The sequence below is a fragment of the Caretta caretta genome, chromosome 10, assembly GCF_965140235.1.
Source record: "Caretta caretta isolate rCarCar2 chromosome 10, rCarCar1.hap1, whole genome shotgun sequence".
NCBI lineage: Eukaryota > Metazoa > Chordata > Testudines > Cheloniidae > Caretta > Caretta caretta.
In genome coordinates this window covers 66,265,299-66,283,092 of record NC_134215.1, presented here as the reverse complement: position 1 = coordinate 66,283,092, position 17,794 = coordinate 66,265,299, and the positions used below count along the sequence as shown (strand labels likewise).

At 42.8% G+C, this 17,794-nt stretch overlaps 2 protein-coding genes across 11 annotated transcripts in view; one reads left to right on the top strand and one right to left on the bottom strand.

Annotated features, from left to right (window-relative positions):
- The window catches only part of USP8 (ubiquitin specific peptidase 8), an 88,714-nt gene extending 78,159 nt beyond the window's left edge, over positions 1 to 10,555 (top strand). The window contains exons 20-22 of one of the 10 annotated variants that reach the window (XR_012670268.1): positions 3,232 to 3,688; positions 4,961 to 5,225; positions 10,192 to 10,555. Coding sequence is in view for 1 of the 10 variants with exons in the window: in XM_048867314.2 (XP_048723271.2) it covers positions 3,232 to 3,345 (114 nt within the window). In the remaining 9 variants the exon portion in view is untranslated. Of the gene's footprint in view, positions 1 to 3,231; positions 3,690 to 4,960 lie in introns of those variants that run through there. The other 9 variants (XR_012670269.1, XR_012670265.1, XR_012670266.1 and 6 more) reach the window with 9 other exon arrangements.
- The window catches only part of TRPM7 (transient receptor potential cation channel subfamily M member 7), a 130,678-nt gene that overhangs the window by 3,339 nt on the left and 109,545 nt on the right, over positions 1 to 17,794 (bottom strand). The window lies entirely within an intron of this gene.

Here is a 17,794-nt window from a genome sequence, read left to right as displayed (position 1 = left end):
TGGAAATGGTGGGTGGGTGGGTGGGTGGGGAGACACCAGTTTTCTCTCACATGCTTAAAGTTACTGTAATCACCAAGTCACAAAACAATCAAATTCTGAAGACATAGACCACGTCTGAGATTTCTCTCACTGGCTCTGTAAACAACTACACGCTCCAAACTTTTCAAAGTAAGAGTATAATTCCCATTCCACTTAAACGACAAAGTGTACCTGTGGGGTGAAGTGTGTGTGTGTGTGTGTGTGTGTGAATGAGGAGTGGGGGAACACTTAGGAAACCCATAGCAACCATGTGACCTAGTCGAGAAAGGCAGTGAACTGGGAGCTCTATTGCTGGCTTTGCCACTGGCCAAGTGGTGACTGGCCAAGGCATATCAGTGCTTTGTACCTCAGCTTCCGCATCTCTATAAGGGGAATAATGATGTGTCCCTCCTTGAGATCTACCAAAGACTTATGTAAGAGCTAGGTATTATTACCTGTTCACAGGAGTAATTGAAAATTACTAAATGACCATTAACTCCTACCATCAACATTTATCTTTCTGTTAAAAAAACTAGGAAATTAAATGGCAAAAAAACCTTTGTTAATGCAGCATTACAGTTGTCTGGCAATAGCTTGTGCCCTTCCAGAAGCTCAAGTTCAGCAAAACTCAAGTTGTGAAAACCAGGAAATACAGTTAAGATACACAACCATGTAACCTTAATTCTGTCTTCTTTGAGCAATGGCCAATACATTCACAGCACAAATACTCATATTCTGCCTTTGTCCTGTACTGATACACTCATACACTTAGCCTGCGCCACAGTAAAAACATCACCTTACTTATTTTTACAACTCCTTCAGCCTTTTACTACCTCTTCACCCTTATGCACATGATGCCATCTAACACTTTCACTTATCCTTCATAAAACCCTCAGACCACGCTCATCTCCCACCTAAGGCCTCACAATCCCCACAACAAGACCACCCCTGTGCCCTACTAGTGATACAACCTATGCAACACAGTGCTGAAATGAGGCATACTGGATCTCTCAAGGTACACATGCACCTTTTTCCTTTGATCTCATACACAGGACTCAGGGAGAGGGGCTCACATACACCACAGTTCATCTCAGATGACAATCACAGCTCTTCCACCATTCCAGCTACATTTAACACAGTGAAAGCAGATGGAGTTCATGTAGCTAATTCCCAGTGACTATTGCCAGCTCCAGGGAGGAAGAGTTAAGGTTGCTTGGGTGTGTACCTTAACTCTGTATTTCCTGGTTTTCACAAGTTTTAGATTTGCTGAATTCCATTTTCTAAAAGGGCGCACGAGCTATCGCCAGATAACCTTAACTCTGCAGTAACAAAGTTTTGTGCCACTTAATTAAAAATATTAACACAGCCATTCTACTATGGAAATTGACTCCTTTTGTTGCCAATTATAGTGTATGATATTAAAAGTTTCAGGACAAGCTTAGAAGGCAGAACTGAGATTTATCGGTTACTGAAGTTTTCTAATTACCTGTAAAAGATATACAATTCAGACAGCAGTAGTGCAATCTTCCTTTCATTGCTTTACCAACCCTGACATGGAAGGACCATGTCTACAACTGAGGACAGTTTAGATTCTATATCCATTCAATCCAAGACCTGTCTATTGTGATAGTTCACAAAAGGAGTAAATTAGTTCCAATTATGTGGCTTTTTTTGTGATATGGTCATCACTTCAGTACAAACTAGATAAGGAACACCAACTCATTTTACATAAATCATCAGACTGCTATTAAGCAGTGGTAGCTTTCAGTCACTACAAACTTAGACTGGATTTGAACTGGCAAATGAGACATGAAAGACTCCATATTACTACTCCAAACTGAATCTTTGTAGAAATAGAATACTTATGAACTAAAATAACTCCACCACCTGGTTTAACATGCCATAAGTTTTTGTGCTGATCTTATGCTACTTTTCCTGCCTTTATACCTCCCCACCACCTTTCCCAATAATTTGTTTTGTATTAGCTGGTGTACGCTACAGGTTACTTCGCTATAATTTATGTTGCTCTGGGATGTGAATAATCCACACCCTTGAGCGATGTAAGCTATACCAATTTAAGCGCTGGTGTAGACAGTGCTATGTCAGCAGGAGAGCTTCTTGCTGACACAGCTACTGCCTTTTGCGGAGGCAGGGGTTAAGAGCTCTCTCCCATCGGCTTAGAGCGTCTCCATCAAAAGCTCTACAGTGGCGCAGCTGCATCGGTGCAACTGTGCCACTGTAAGTGCTGTACTGAAGATGCAGCCTATGTTTATTTCCTTTTGTGTGAAATTGTTCTGCCTCAATTCTCCAGTTTAGTTCTCTAGTTTTCTATTTTTTAGATTGCCCTCAAACTTTTCAAGCCCTTGGCCACTGTGAAAAAATTATTTATATTTTTTCAGTCCCCTTTATAATTGAGAATTCCCATTCTTTTTTCTCCCCCCCACCCTCCCTTGGAAAGTTGCAAGGGGTGTTAACACCAATTCAAGACAGTTAAGGAATTTAACATTGTTTGAGACTGATAGAAAATTTTGACAGATTAAAATTTACTTGTGTTCTTTGAAGACTTATTTTGTTGGAATAAAAAATTGTTTCACAGTGATGAAATCATAGCCATGAAATTAGCTGTTAGGTTGCTAGACACTTCCTTTTACATGACCCAAGCTGGAGCAGGAAGTGTAAGAAGAGAATCGGTGCCCACAGGAACACATTCATCTCCAGAGCCTGAAATGGAACCCAAGATTCCTGAGTCTCACCATTCCTCTGTGAAGGGTTAAAATCCATTGCTAATGTAATAACCTGGCATATGGATTTGTGTACAGGCCCAAAGTCCAGAGTTTGGTAAAGAGGTCAGAGGCCTAGCAAATAGAGATTAGCTAAGAGAAAGCAGAATAACCAAAGATAATCTTGCTTTTGCTAAAATGTGCCTGCTCAGCAAAATCCCAGATGTTGGAGGCAATAATTGTGTCTTATTCAAAGTTGCAAACAGAACAAAAAAGCCCTGTTTCTGTTGTGTTAGTTTCTTCTGTAGGGAGATGTTCTTCCCACACATCCAACCTTGAGTTTATGAAAGGTTCAAGCATGTCAGTATAAGATATGGCCTCCTCCCACCTCCCTTTCCCAGGGACCAATGCCTGCCTTAAAACACAAATAAGCAACTTGAAAGACAATCTTTATTGCCATGTACTGTCACTGTTTCTTTGCTTTTACCCCTAGATATGTATCTGCTGGACAATCAAAGGAGCTTCTTCATTCCTAAGGACCCCAAATCAAAAGTCAACATATATATTTTATACTAATACATTTATTAAAGTACTAATTAAATGCTAAATGTTAATTTGTCAACTTAAGACCATGGGCGGAGACATTATGTAATCTTTGACCATTGGCTACTGTGCTATCATGTCTTGCAGCTAAACCTATCCGGGGGTGTGAAACTGCCTACCCCATCCTTTCCCCCGCCCATGGAAAATCCATATATTCCATTGTAATCAATTGATTAACAGTGTCTCTGAGCCTAATAAGCAAGGTGACACTCCGTCAACACTGTATGTAATAAACTCCTGTGCTTGAGCTCTACACGGTGTGGATTTATGTCCTTCAGTTTGGGGGCTCGTCTGGGATACAGGCTTGTGAGGTGATTAAGGAACTAAGACTGAAATCCAAGAAGGAGGTGAGTATGTTTACTTTACTACCTCATTAGGCCAGGGATAGAAGTCTCTCATCCCCTTTCAGACACATCTTGTTTCCACTTTTTATATTTAAGTGTGAAGGAACCTAGACACGTGCAGTCCAAACAGAGGGGTTAAAAAAGGGTACCAATTGGGAGGGAAGACGAGTGCAAGAGGGTCATGTACAGTTTAAACTAAGGGGTGTTACGGGGGACTTGAATAAACCACCAGCAAGCGATTGGCCGTGAGTTAAGCCCAGGACTGGCTGGGTACGCAAGCGGTAGGCAGTGCAAACTTGTGGTCCCATTTCCCCATTGCACATAACATTGCAAGTCCTAGGGGAGTGCCCCCTCCCCAACATGTGACGTACATGCTTTTGAATCGCACAAAGTCTCCAACCAATAAGGCCGGCAGCTGTGTGTAACGTAAGACCGCACGGTAGTTAAAAAGAGTGGGGAGACATCCTCATAAAAGGCTGTGGAGATTGAGGCCATAGCATAAAAAGGAGAAAAGGTAAATCCCCATCAAGGCTGACAGGCTGTAGAGATTAAGACTATGGCATTTAGAGGGGAAAACGAAAGTTCCCAAAAACAAGGTCAGCAGCTGGGGTGAGTAAAAGCCCATGGCATCAAAGGGAGAGGCAATAATCAGCCCTCAAGAGTATTTAAAATAAAAACATGTCAAAACTCAGCAGACAGCAGCTAAAAAAACAAACTACTCTGCAGCCGGACCAGAGACAAATCTGGTTACTTGGTAAAATAATCAGAAAGGTGACAAAACAGACAAGGCAGTAGTAGTGTTATTACATGTACTCAACTTAAAAGAAAAAGAAATTGCAACTTTAAAATCTAAGAATCATGCTCGAAAGAATAAAATCTTGTGCTTTAAACCATATAATTGTCAGGAAATTGTAGTTCTTTTGTTTTGGGATCTTTTCCATTCACCATGCCTGGGACACACGCCCAGAGTAGGAGTGGGAGAGCCCACTCCCGGCACTTGTCAGCCAAGAGCACCACTAATTAACTATCTGTAGGAAAACTCAGCAGCACAAGGCAAAGGGGAGGAATCAAAACCCCCTCCATACATTTCTTTGTGTGAAAGGCCGAATTTGGGCACCCCCAGAGACAATAAAGGGAAGTCACAAGAATTAATTGCCCCAGGGAGCTCCAATCAAAATGCTGTTAAGGAGGTTCAGAAATGTTAATGCAGAGGGTGAACCAGTAAGTGGACTCAGAACAAAAACAACTGAAATCTACTGTCCTTTCACCCCGCAGGAAAAACAGGCATTACTATCTGATTTACGCAAACTCAAAACAAAATAACAAGAACACTGAGTTCTGGGACAAGCTGGATGGCCTGGCTAAAATACACAGCCTCCATAGGAAGAATGTTCACATCCTGGTCAAGTGTAAATGCCCCAGAGATGTGTGGAACAACTTAGAAAATAGATGGAAGATGGGGCACTGGGCTGAAGATCATAACCCCAACCCTGCTGGAGGGGATCAGGCTAGAGAACCAGCAGGAATTCCAAACCCAGAGGCAAGCACGGTAACAGAATTCAGAACTGCACTATCTGCCGTTCTAGGACCCCAGACCACTAACTGAGGGGCTCTGCAATCACTAGTTCAGCAGAAGGGGGAGTCTGCTATGTCTTATGCTAAAAAAAAAAAAAAAAAATAGAATGCATTTCGAGCTTATTCAGGTCTGGAGAATATAACATCCCGAAACCATAGTGTATTCCTCCAAATCCTAAAGGAAGGGCGGTCTGCAGACCACCAAGCGGTCCTGGCATTAGGCATCTCAGTGGGAGAGATACTCAGCAGTAATGAAATGGGCCACAGAAGTAAAAAACAGAAAAAAGAGGAAGGTAGCAACAACCATCCCCCTCTAAGGAAATTACAGCAGTTCATGCAATCAGAACCACTACCTGCTTCACGTGCAGTAAGCCCGGATATCTGGCACATAACTATAACAATAAAAATAAAATCAAAACATGCAGTAATTGTTAAAAAAAAAAAAAAAGCAGCTACATAAAAAAAAAAAACTGCTTCCGCTCCGGGGGGGGGAGGGGGGGAGGAAGGCCAGTGGCCAAACAAACAAAATAAAACTAATACAACTAGTACCTAAAAACAAAAACAAAAAATTAAACAAATCCAGGAGTTACTCAAACTCCTGGCTAGCAAATAGGTATTAGTGGCCTCTGTAGCTAAAACCAAAGGCAACCCCAGAATGTTTTTTAACGCATGAGTGGGGGCCCGGCCGTGCAACATGTTAATAAACACTGGAGTCTCGGTATCAATAACCAGCCAAAATCTCCCCCTCACCAGTAGAACCATATAAATTAAAAAGGGAAAAAGGGAAAAATTAAAAGCAACCCTAAGCCAGCCAGTAAAAATAAAATTTAAAGATATAGTCAGTCAAATCTGGGTTTGCCCCAAGCAGGGAGACACAATTTGCGGCATAGATCTCCTTAAGGAGCTTGGGGGAGTAATCAACCCCAGAGCTAGCTGCATTGAATGGGCTGGAGGGTCCAAACAGAAGGAATTATCTCAAAATATAGCCATAATTGCCAGTAGTAAAGCAATAATACCAGAGTCGGGGGGGGGGGGGTGGCGAGGGGGGCAGGAAGTCCAGTAAAAACACCATTTTCCCGTCACCCTGAAGTGTGGGCAACAGATAAACAAGATTGTGAGCTAGTAAACATGAAGCCTGTATCTGTAAAAGAACCAACTCAAAGCCCACAGGCAGTACCCAATTAAACCAGAAGCCTTAGAGGCAGTTAAAATTATAGTAACTAATTTGGAATCTAAAGGGGTAATTAAAAAAACCACCTCCACAACTAACTCCCCAATTTGGCCCATCCGGAAACCAGACAGGCCTGAAGGTTAACTATAGCCTACACCCACTTTAACCGGGTGACTCCAAAGGCACATCCAATTGTGGCAAGTCCTGCCACCATCCTTAATTTGCTAAAACCAGGACACTCAGTATTCTCAGTCCTGAATATAGCTAATGGATTTTAGAGTATTCCCCTTGCAAAAGAGAGACAGAAAAAATTTGCATTTACAGTGGGAGACCAGCAGTACACTTAGATCCAAGTACCCCAGGGGTTCCATAATTCTCCCTCTATCTTCCACAGGGCAATGGCAGAAGTAATAGCACAAGTGCCTTTGGAAGGGGATACTGTAATATTGCAGTATGTAAATAACTTGCTGATTGCCAGTTCAAATGAAAAGGACCATTTAAAAACCCTAAATGAACTGTTTATATATCTTCACAAGGCAAAATTTAAATTAAGCGTGAAGAAAGCTCAATCGCAACAGCAGCAGGTTTTATATCTAGGGCATAACATATCACAGGGAGAAAAAGCACTCACAGTAGACAGAAAGCAAGCATTCAAAAGTTAAAAAAACCACAGTCAGTTAAGGAAGTCCGGAAGGTGCTAGGACTCCTCTATTTCTATAGAACATATATTTCAAACTACTCAAAAATAATGGAACCAATTCAAAGCCTCACTAGAGAAGAAAAGCCTGCAAATGAGTTAGTAATATAGGGCACAGAACAAAAGGAGGCATTTATAAAATTAAAACAGGCTTTAGCCTCCACCCCCAGCCTGGGCTTACCCAATATGGGAAAGCCATTCCACCTTTACTGCAGCCATAGCAAAACTCAATACTCAGCTGTATTAACACAACTTCAGGGAAATAAGCAGCGTCCAGTAGCATACTTATCTACCTTAAGACCCCCTGTATCCCAGGGACTACCGGAGTGCGTAGCAGCTCTGAATTGCGCTACGTGGGCGGTAAAAGCTTGTAAATCATACACTCTCACGGAGAAATTAATGCTATGTACACCCCATACACTTATTGATCTCCTTAATACCGGACGGCTAAAATCTGTAACAGATGCATGCAAGAGTCAGTGGGAATCAACACTGTGCTTGCAAAACCCCAACTTCTCTATAGTAAAAAACAAAGAAATAAATGTAGCTCAATGTCTAAACATTAAAAAAAAAAAAAAAGGTACACAAATGTCTTATAAAAAAAAAAAGTGTTGGGGAAAGTTAAAAAAGAGCCATTAAAGAATCCAAATATAATTCTATATGTAAATAAATGAAGAAAGTATAAAAATGGAGTGCCACACACCAAATGGGCAGTGATACTCAGTAATGGGACAGTAATAGCGTCAGGTCAAATGGAAGGATCAAAGTCAGCACAAGAAGCGAAGCTAATAGCCCTTACTGAAGCTTTGAGAGTGGGGGAAGGCAAGAAGCTCACTGTATACACAGACAGCAAATATGCATTCGGAGTAGTACATAACTACATAGACGTGTGGTCACGCAAAAATTTTATAACAACTGGCAAGCCAATTAATAATATAAAGGCAGTTCAAAGACTAACAGAAGCTGCCAAACTACCATCAGAACTGGCAGTAGTAAAAAAGCACATAATAAAATCTCAAGTAAAAAACAAAAAGGAAATTACTGGGAAGATAAATGGGCCAAAAAATTGCACAAGCAAGTCCTATTAAAGTTTGTGCAGCTATAGTGCCAAAAAAGGAAGTAAATTTTAAAAAGCTATATGCAACCATAAGCCCCACTCACAAGAAGTAAATTAAAAAAAACTAGGCTGTAAATATAAACATCAGGTCTGGTATGGGCCAGGGTGGGAGGAGCTGGTAGCCCTGGAATGCATACGGGCTCTGCTGCTCTATGCCATCCATTCTCCAGCTCATCTAAAGTGAAGACAAATAAGAGCCACCATAAAACACTGGTGGTGGCCATCTATAAAAAAAAAAAAAAACTTTATTATTTTAAATCAGCATCTACCAATACGAACAATATTTCCCACAAGTGTCTCCACAGGTAAACAAGAGAAGGTGGAGGAGGAAGGACTGAAGGGTGACCAGGACAACCGGAGTGACCATGGGGAGGCTCCTGCTGTCCCTGTGGTGCATGGGGAAGGACGCAAGTAGTGTGCCAATTATACTGACATGGTACTAAAATAAAAGGCACTGGAGGAGACTTGTTGGAGAGCAGAACAAATTCTGGCCACCACCATACAGCGAATTGTAACCGATCTCCTTGATGGCCGGGTCCATCCAGCCCTTATGGAAGTGGTGGGACCCTATCTCCCCAGTACCCCTCTGTGGGCATGGGAAAACAGAGAATCAATGAGAGTCCAAAGACCGGTTTGGACAGGTCACAGTATACTCTTTCACCTTCTGGTGCCTCTGGGCATCCCTCATTTACAGCAAGCCAGGATGGTGACCTCCCTGCCAGTATGGAGGAGGGGTCATGTTATTAAGATAGAAGGCATTGCATACTCCGAGGTCGCTGGGAGAGCATTGTATCCTCGTGAATGTTGCACCCACTCTAATAAGGAAATTCTGTGTACATGCCCATATAATATTCTAACAAATCTGTCTAGGTTCAAAGTGGCCATCACTGAGAAACTGGCGCACACGGAGCTGGTCCAAATGAACGGTACCTACTGGTGTATAACTGCCCAGAACCACTCCATCAAGCTAAATAAAAAGCCCTGCCCCTCGAGGCATCCCTCCGTGTGCATGACGGTTCCCCAAAGGGCAACCCTGACTGTTGAAGGAACGTGGCTCCACCATACTCCGCCAATAATGGGTAACCTAACATGGGATCTGGAATGACACTACAGCAGTAAGTATCTAGAGGAGGATCTACAGGCCCTGCAGGCGAAGATGGAGGAGTTGGTGGCCAATGCCCAGAGGCATATTGGGGAAGGCCATCGGAGGTACACCCTGATAGGGAAAACCATGGACCAGGCCGATGTGAAGTACTCAAAGGCGCGGAACCAGGCAGTAAAGGTTAAAGCAATAATCATGGGCAATGCCATCTCAGGTAATAAGGTCCCCTAGGAATGAATCTGGGTGCTATTTTGTCAAGTTATGTGGGAAGTGTCTATCTTAACATTCCTGATGGTATTGGTGCTTTACCAGGGACCCCAAAATAGACTAGGTACATTAAAATTGGTATATTTGACCTGGCGGGTTAGGGAACCCTAGGGTCAAGAGGAGGGACTGAAGGGTTAAAATCCATTGCTAATGTAATAACCTGGCATATGGATTTGTGTACAGGCCCAAAATCCAGAGTTTGGTAAAGAGGTCAGAGGCCTAGCAAATAGAGATTAGCTAAGAGAAAGCAGAATAACCAAAGATAACCTTGCTTTTGCTAAAATATGCCTGCTCAGCAAAACGCCAGATGTTGGAGGCAATAATTGTGTCTTATTCAAAGTTGCAAATAGAACAAAAAAGCCCTGTTTCTGTTGTGTTAGTTTCTTCTGTAGGGAGATGTTCTTCCCACACATCCAACCTTGAGTTTATGAAAGGTTCAAGCATGTCAGTATAAGATATGGCCTCCTCCCACCTCCCTTTCCCAGGGACCAATGCCTGCCTTAAAACACAAATAAGCAACTTGAAAGACAATCTTTATTGCCATGTACTGTCACTGTTTCTTTGCTTTTACCCCTAGATATGTATCTGCTGGACAATCAAAGGAGCTTCTTCATTCCTATGGACCCCAAATCAAAAGTCAACATACATATTTTATACTAATACATTTATTAAAGTACTAATTAAATGCTAAATGTTAATTTGTCAATTTAAGACCATGGGCGGAGACTTTATGTAATCTTTGACCAATGGCTACTGTGCTATCATGTCTTGCAGCTAAACCTATTTGGGGGTGTGGGACTGCCTACCCCGTCACTTTCTCCCGCCCATGGAAAATCCATATATTCCTTTGTAATCAATTGAGTGACAGCGTCTCTGAGCCTAATAAGCAAGGTGACACTCCGTCAGCGCTGTATGTAATAAACTCCTGTGCTTGACCTCTACACGGTGTGGATTTATGTACTTCACTCTGCCATTAGCAAATATCTGTGAAACCCACTGGCAAAGTGTGTGTTTCATCCTCCTACTGCTCATTCACACAGAAGATGGCAACGTGCTACTGCAATCAGTTATTCAATTAATTCCAGTGGCAGAGGTCTATGCAGTGGATCTAAAGTTTCCAATCCTGCTGATGAACCATGTTGGTGTCAATATGATGCCACATGGAGAGAATGGTTACTTATTCTACAGTAAATGTGTTTCTTTGAGATGTTGCAGTCTTTGAGATGTTGCAGACCTCCCTGTAGGTCCCCAAGCACTTCTTGTGTGAAAGATCGTTTTTTGAATAGAAGAAGTGTGTACGGGGGGCATGTGTGTCCCGTGTCTCCTCATGCTCCTGTACAAGGGCATAAAGGATGGGTCAGCCATGACTCTGCCTCAGTTCTCTCATAATTCAAAGCCTGGAGTAGCAGGGGACTACAAAAAGCATAGATGGAGGGCAGGTCATGGGATCCATGCTGATTCTTTGAGTGTGTGTCAGTGTAGGAGACCGACAAGCAGCATCTCTTCAGAATGGTGGGAATGAGAAGTTTCAGCTGCATCAGCTGAATAATGATTGTAGGACTTGTATCTCAAATTTAGCATCAGATCTGGCAGCTAAATCTAATGAATAATGCTTGAAAAAGGTCAGCTGGTTACTCCACAACACCACCTTGCAGATTTCAGAATGTGACACATTTCTGAGGGAGGCAGAGGATTTTGCTTGAGCTCTAGTGGAGTGAGCCTTGCCAACTGTTAACAGAGCAAGATATATTGCATTATCCATTTCAATGTCCTCTGAGAGATGGCTTGACCTTTAGGAATGCCCAGCCATGGCTATAAAATAGACAGGGTAACAGTCTGCTTTATTACATTGATCACACCAAATCATTCAAAGTCTTGGATAGATCTAGTGTATAATTTCTTTTCTCCCAGTCCAGAGCGTGACTTCATGAAGAAGATAGGCAAGCTAATCCACTTGGTTTAGATTAAATTCTGACTATCTTCCAAATGAACTATAGGTGAGGTCCACCATGTTCCTACTGAATGTAATATAGGGAGGCTCAGCCATAGGTGCCTGAAACTCACTCTGTTGGCTGAAATAATAGCCACTAGAAAGCCTGTCTTCAGAGTAAATGATGCTGGGAGCAGTCCAACAGAGGTTTGAATGGAGGTTCCATTAGTTTCAGGAGGACCAAATTGAGATCCCAGGCAGGAGTAGGTTCTCTGACTGGTGGGTAAACATGCAATAGTCCTTTGAGAAACTTTGATATTATGGGGAGCAAAGACTGAACATGACTGTTCCGGCAGATAGCAAGCTGAGACTGTTGTGAGGCAGACCTTAAGAGAGCTGAACAAGGGGCCAGCCTGTTTTAAGTGCAATAAGTAGCTGAGAATCTGTGGTATCTAGGCCTGGACCAGATCCAGACCATGTTGGGATACCCTCTTCTAGAACCGCTTGCATTTAGATTAATTCATTCTTCTGGAAGATGTTTTCCTGCTCGGTACTAAGATTTCCTGGACCTGCAGTGAGCAATCTGTGTCCATGTTAATCAGCCACCCAAATAGCCACATAGGTGCAACAAATTCATTTCTGGATAGAGTATCTGACTATGGTATTGTGAGATCAGGTCTGGGTAGTCAGAGTTGGATTGGAGGCTAGGTGCACATTTGTAGTAGGTGTGTCAACCAAAACTGTCTCAGCCAATACACAGCTACAAGAATGATCATGATTCTGTCTCCTTTGATTTTGGAAATGACCCTGAGGAATCTGTGAAAAGGTACATACAAGGCCTTGAGCCCACTGGAAGAAGGCAGGCACCAGTAACAACCTAGACTCAGAACTGCTCTGGATCAAAAGCTCTTGCACTTGGTATTGACACTGGTAATTAACAGGTCTATTACCAATATCCTCCAATGTAGGAATATTTGCTTTATGATGGATTTCTGTAACGACCCCTCGTGAGTGGTGACTGTTTGCTCAGGAAATCTGCTAAGGTTGTTGATGACCTTTGGGAGGTGAAGGACCATCAGGGTTATCCCATGTTGGTGGCACAATGTCCATTAGTTTGATGGCTTCTAGGCACAGGGTAGATGCACGTGCACTTCCTTGTCTGTTCATGTAGTGCATTGTGGAGGTGTTTGTCAGGATCTGCACTGAAGAGTTTTGAAGAACTGGTAGGAAGGCCATGCAGGCTAGACTGATGGCTCTGAGTTCCAGGGCCTAGATGTGAAGCCCCATGTCCTCTGGGGACAAAGTTTCTTGCATCTGTAGGTGGTCCAGGTGGACGCCCCAGCCTGTTCCTGATGTGTTTGTTATTAAGGTCTTTGTTATGGAGGGGCTAGAGAACACTACCCTTCCACACACACTTCCAGGTTTCTTTCACCAGCTCAGTACTGTGACATGAGACCACCACTTTCTTGTTTATCTGGTGTCTTGTTGGAGAACAAACTGAATTGGAATGGTTGCAGGTAAAATCTGGCAAGAAGTGTTACATACGTGCACACAAACATATGGCCTGGCAGCTCCAGACAAATCCATACCGTCATAGTCAAGCTCAAGTCTATCCCACAAACTAGCAACTGCATCAACAGGGACCTGTCTTTGGGAAGAACACTCTTGCTGAACGGGAGTCAATCAGGGCTCTGAACTCTATCATCTGTGATGGGATGAGACACTATTTTTTGTACTTCATTAGGAAGCCGAATTGGGAGAATAGGGAAAGAGTGAATTTTAGGTGTGCTGCAGCCTCCTGCTGGGATCTACTCTGATGAACCAATTGTCCAGGTAATGGTAAAAATGAATGCCTTTAAAAAAAAAGTGTTCGGCTACCAACGCTAGGCATTTTGTGAAGATTCTGTGTGCCATGGAAAGTCCAGATGTCACTACCTTGTATTGGCAATAGCTGGGTCCTACTATGAATCCTAGGGACTCCCTGTGGGCCAGATGGATGGCTGTGTGGAAATATGAATCCTGCAAGCTGAGAGCCACAAGTCAATCTTGAGCCTGCAGATACGGGATGATGGAGGCAAGCATTACCATCCTGAATCTGAGGAAATATATATATATTTGTTCAGTCTCCTCAGGTCTAGGATAGGAGAACCACCCCTTTCTTCTTTGGGATAAGGAATCATGGGGAGTGGAAGCATTTTCCCCATGTACTCCCACAGTACAACTTATCCAGCTTCCAGATGAAGAGGTCATTTCTGTTTGTAACAGGCTCTCATGGATAGGGTTCCTAAGAAGGGTTGATGAAGGGGGGCATGTAGGGAGTAGTAAATTAAAGGGAGCCTTGAGTGGTCATGTCTAATGCCCATTTGTTGGCTGTGCTCGCAACCCAGGCTCAGTGGAACATGGCAAGGTGTTCCTGAAAATAGGTGTAGGCTTCTGATAGGCTTAGTTGCTGATATTTTGGCTATCACCTGAGGAATAAGATGGCATCCACTGCCTTCCAGGGATTGATTTATAAGACTTCCTGTAGAGACAGACAGACAGACTTGTGTAAATTCCTGGGGATCTTAATATAGTCCCTTGAGGGAATGGAACACTTCATCTGTTTTCTGGCTGAAGAGCTCCATTCCCTTGAAAGGCAGGTCTTCTATTGTGGCCTGTACTTGACATGGTATGCCTGTTGCCTGGAGCCAAGAGACTTGTCTCATAGCCATGGCCATGGCCTTTGATCTTTTGGCCATATCAGAAGCATCCATGGCTGATTGCAGTGATGTTCTCAAATCATGTGCCCCTCCTTGATGATACCTTCCATTTCATCCCTTCCATCCCACAGGATTTTTGAAAGGAAGAGTGATGTTGTCCCACATGGCGTAATTGTATTTGGAAAACAGTGCTTGGTAGACCACCACACAAAGCAGCAGTGAGAATGATAAATATGAGTTTCACCCATACAGATCTAATTTTTAGGGTCCTTATCCTTAGGATTGCCTTAAGTGGACTTCAGTTGCTCTTGTGCTGCAAAGACAACCAAAAACCCTGGGTTTGGGGGATTCAATTTTTTTCTCTGCCTGTTTGAGGAAGGAAGAGTGGCCAGGGTCTGTCTGCCTTAGTCCTTTGGATAGTCCAGCAATGCTTTCATTTTTAGGGGGAGCGATTCTGGCCTGTGTTGTCATGCTCAGGACATCAAAGAGCTTATGAGACTTTTCCTGAATAAATACAATATTAATGTCCAGGATCTCAGCAATTTGGGACAGGAAGTCCTGGAACGTTTTAAAGTGGTCTATTGCTGGAACATGTGCCTTGCCCAGTGATAAGGAGGATTCCCTGGGAAGAGACTGGAGTTGTCCCTCTATTGACTCCTGTTCCTGTCGGCCCACATCCAGTTCCAGTGCAAGTGGTCTTGCCAGTGAAGCTGCATGATTTTTTTTCCCTAGACATGTGGGATGATGATCTGCTCCTCCACACATGGGAGGATGGTCTCAAGTAAGGTCAATATGGCCATAGTAGCATGCCATATGTGTATTAACCGAGTTAAGGCTGGCCAGCCCAGTGACACTCCCACATTGATACTCAATGCTGGCAACAAGTAGTATTTTAGTGATAATGAGGAGCAAAGTATCTCCTCAAGGAAGGGCGGATATCCATCCACCTTTTTGGTACTGGGAACATCGCTAAGGGTGAAATGGATGCCTCTACAACATATCTGAGTTTCTTGCTCAGCTCAGTCTGTAATGAGTCTATTGTTCTGCCCAAATGCCTAGGGGCTTTGTGTTTTGAGGAGTGATGTCTCAAGTCCGTCCTGCACTCTTGGATCTACGCTTATGTTTGGACTGACTATATAAATTGGTGTCCCCTTTATGGAGGAGGCAGGGAAAATGGTGCTGGCTTTATTGTCTGTGGGTGGGGCAGTCTGCACAGGAGCTGGAATTATCTGCATCAGGTCTATGGTGCCAAGGTAATCAGTGCTGGACTGCTGACATTAAAGGGACTGGTGCTGAGGTTACTGACACCAACTTCTTGGGCATTGGTGACTTTGTGGACGTTAAGGTGGTCAGCATTGACGGTGCTGACTCTGCTCACGTAATCATCACCTTCTTTCCACTGCCTGATTCTGGAGTATGAAGAGAGCTTGAGGGATTACTGGTCAATACTCATTTATCTGGCGTTGCTCTAGTCATAACTATCACCCTTGGATCTTAAGTGATCCACATGGATCACTAAATATATGTAGTCTGAGCCTAACATACCTGAACATGTGGGTACTGGCACAGAAGAACTTGCACACAAAGCACTTATCCAGGATATGGCTCCCTCCTAGACAGGAGAAGCATTGGTTGTGCCCATCCTTTATAGAGATCAGTCCACTGCAGGATGGGCAGGATTTGAACTCAGAGTTTGGACTGCCATGCAGTGTGGTGGTTGGCACAAAGCGCCTCACCTCACTATATCAAGGTGGGGGGGGGAGGATATAGGGGGGCAGGAGGAAGTTTGGCAACCCTCTTGCAATCTATTTTCTTATTTTTAGAATGGTCCTTATACGTGAACTGTGAAGAGAAGATATCACCAGGGATCCTAGTTTTCTGTGATTAAAAAAACTGAAATTCTCTGATTAAAAAAAACATATAAAGATCCTTATTTTTCCGTGATTAAAATGAAATGCTGAACTTGAATTTCCCTAGCCATTATATATAGCTATCAGTTGAACACAACATTTTATTGATATATTTACAATTTTAAACAAGTTCAAAGCCTGCCAGTGCCAATCATAATAATAAAATAAAATTAATAAAATAACGCAGTCACAGTGAAGTTTCTTTACTGTTGTTGATGTCCATGCTATTTCAGCCTCGTTTTCATTTCTTTTCATTCAGTTTATGTTTAGTGCTTTCCATGTGTTCTACAATTGCCTGCCTTCAAATGTAAGCTACAGCCTTGCTGCATACAGTACAAAACAGCACATTAGCATCAACTTGAAATTTGTCCTTGCCAAACTCAGTGACAGTCTTTAGAGGTGATTTTTTAAATTTTCAGCATCTTTTCATAACTTTAATTACTCACTTCTAGAGGCTGAAGTGAAATTTGAGATGCATTAAAACACGAACCCCTATACACCATTGAGTAACCTCTATACACTGGAAACAGTTGATTGGAGTATGTTTAGCTATGTACATTTAAAGCACATTCAAAAATCAGCCACAAGAGGAGGAGGTTGCGCACACTGAATAAGTAACACTGGTACTTTCACTAAAATTTAGTTAATAGTTAAGGTTAAGATTTGGTCACAGAGGTTGCGGATGTCACAGAATCCGTGACTTCAGCCTGCAGCTGTCAGGAGCTACAGGGTCCCTCGCCACCCGTGGGGGCAGGGAGCTGCAGGGTACATAAGAATGGCCAGACTGGGTCAGACGAAAGGTCCATCTAGCCCCAGAGGGAATGAACAGAACAGATAATCATCAAGCAATCCATCCCGTCGCCCATTCCCAGCTTCTGGCAAACAGAGGCTAGGGACACCATCCCTGTCCATCCTGGCTAATAGCCATTGATGGACCTATCCTCCATTAACTTATCTAGTTCTTTTTTAAACCCTGTTATAGTTTTGGCTTTCACAACACCCTCTGGCAAGGAGTTCCACAGGTTGACTGTGCGTTGTGTCAAAAAATACTTCCTTTTGTTTGTTTTAAATCTGCTGCCTATTAATTTCACCCCTAGTTCTTGTGTTATGAGAAGGAGTAAATAACACTTCCTTATTTACTTTCTCCACACCAGTCATGATTTTATAAGCCTCGATCATATCTCCCTTTAGCTGTCTCTTTTCCAAGCTGAAAAGTCCCAATCTTATTAATCTCCCCTCATATGGCAGCTGTTCCATACCCCTAATAATTTTTGTTGCCCTTTTCTGAACCTTTTCTAATTCCCATATATCTTTTTTAAGATGGGGCGACCACATTGCATGCAGTATTCAAGATGTAGGCATATCGTGGATTTATATAGAGGCAATATATGATATTTTCTGTCTTATTATCTACTCCTTTCTTAATGAGTCCCAACATTCTGTTCACTTTTTTGAGCAGCTGCACATTGAGTGGATGTTTTCAGAGAACTATCCACAATGACTCTAAGATCTCTTTCTTGAGTGGTAACGGCTAATTTAGACCCCATCATTTTATACATATAGTTGGGATTATGTTTTCCAATGTGTATTACTTTGCATTTATCAACATCGAATTTCATCTGCCATTTTATTGCCCAGTCA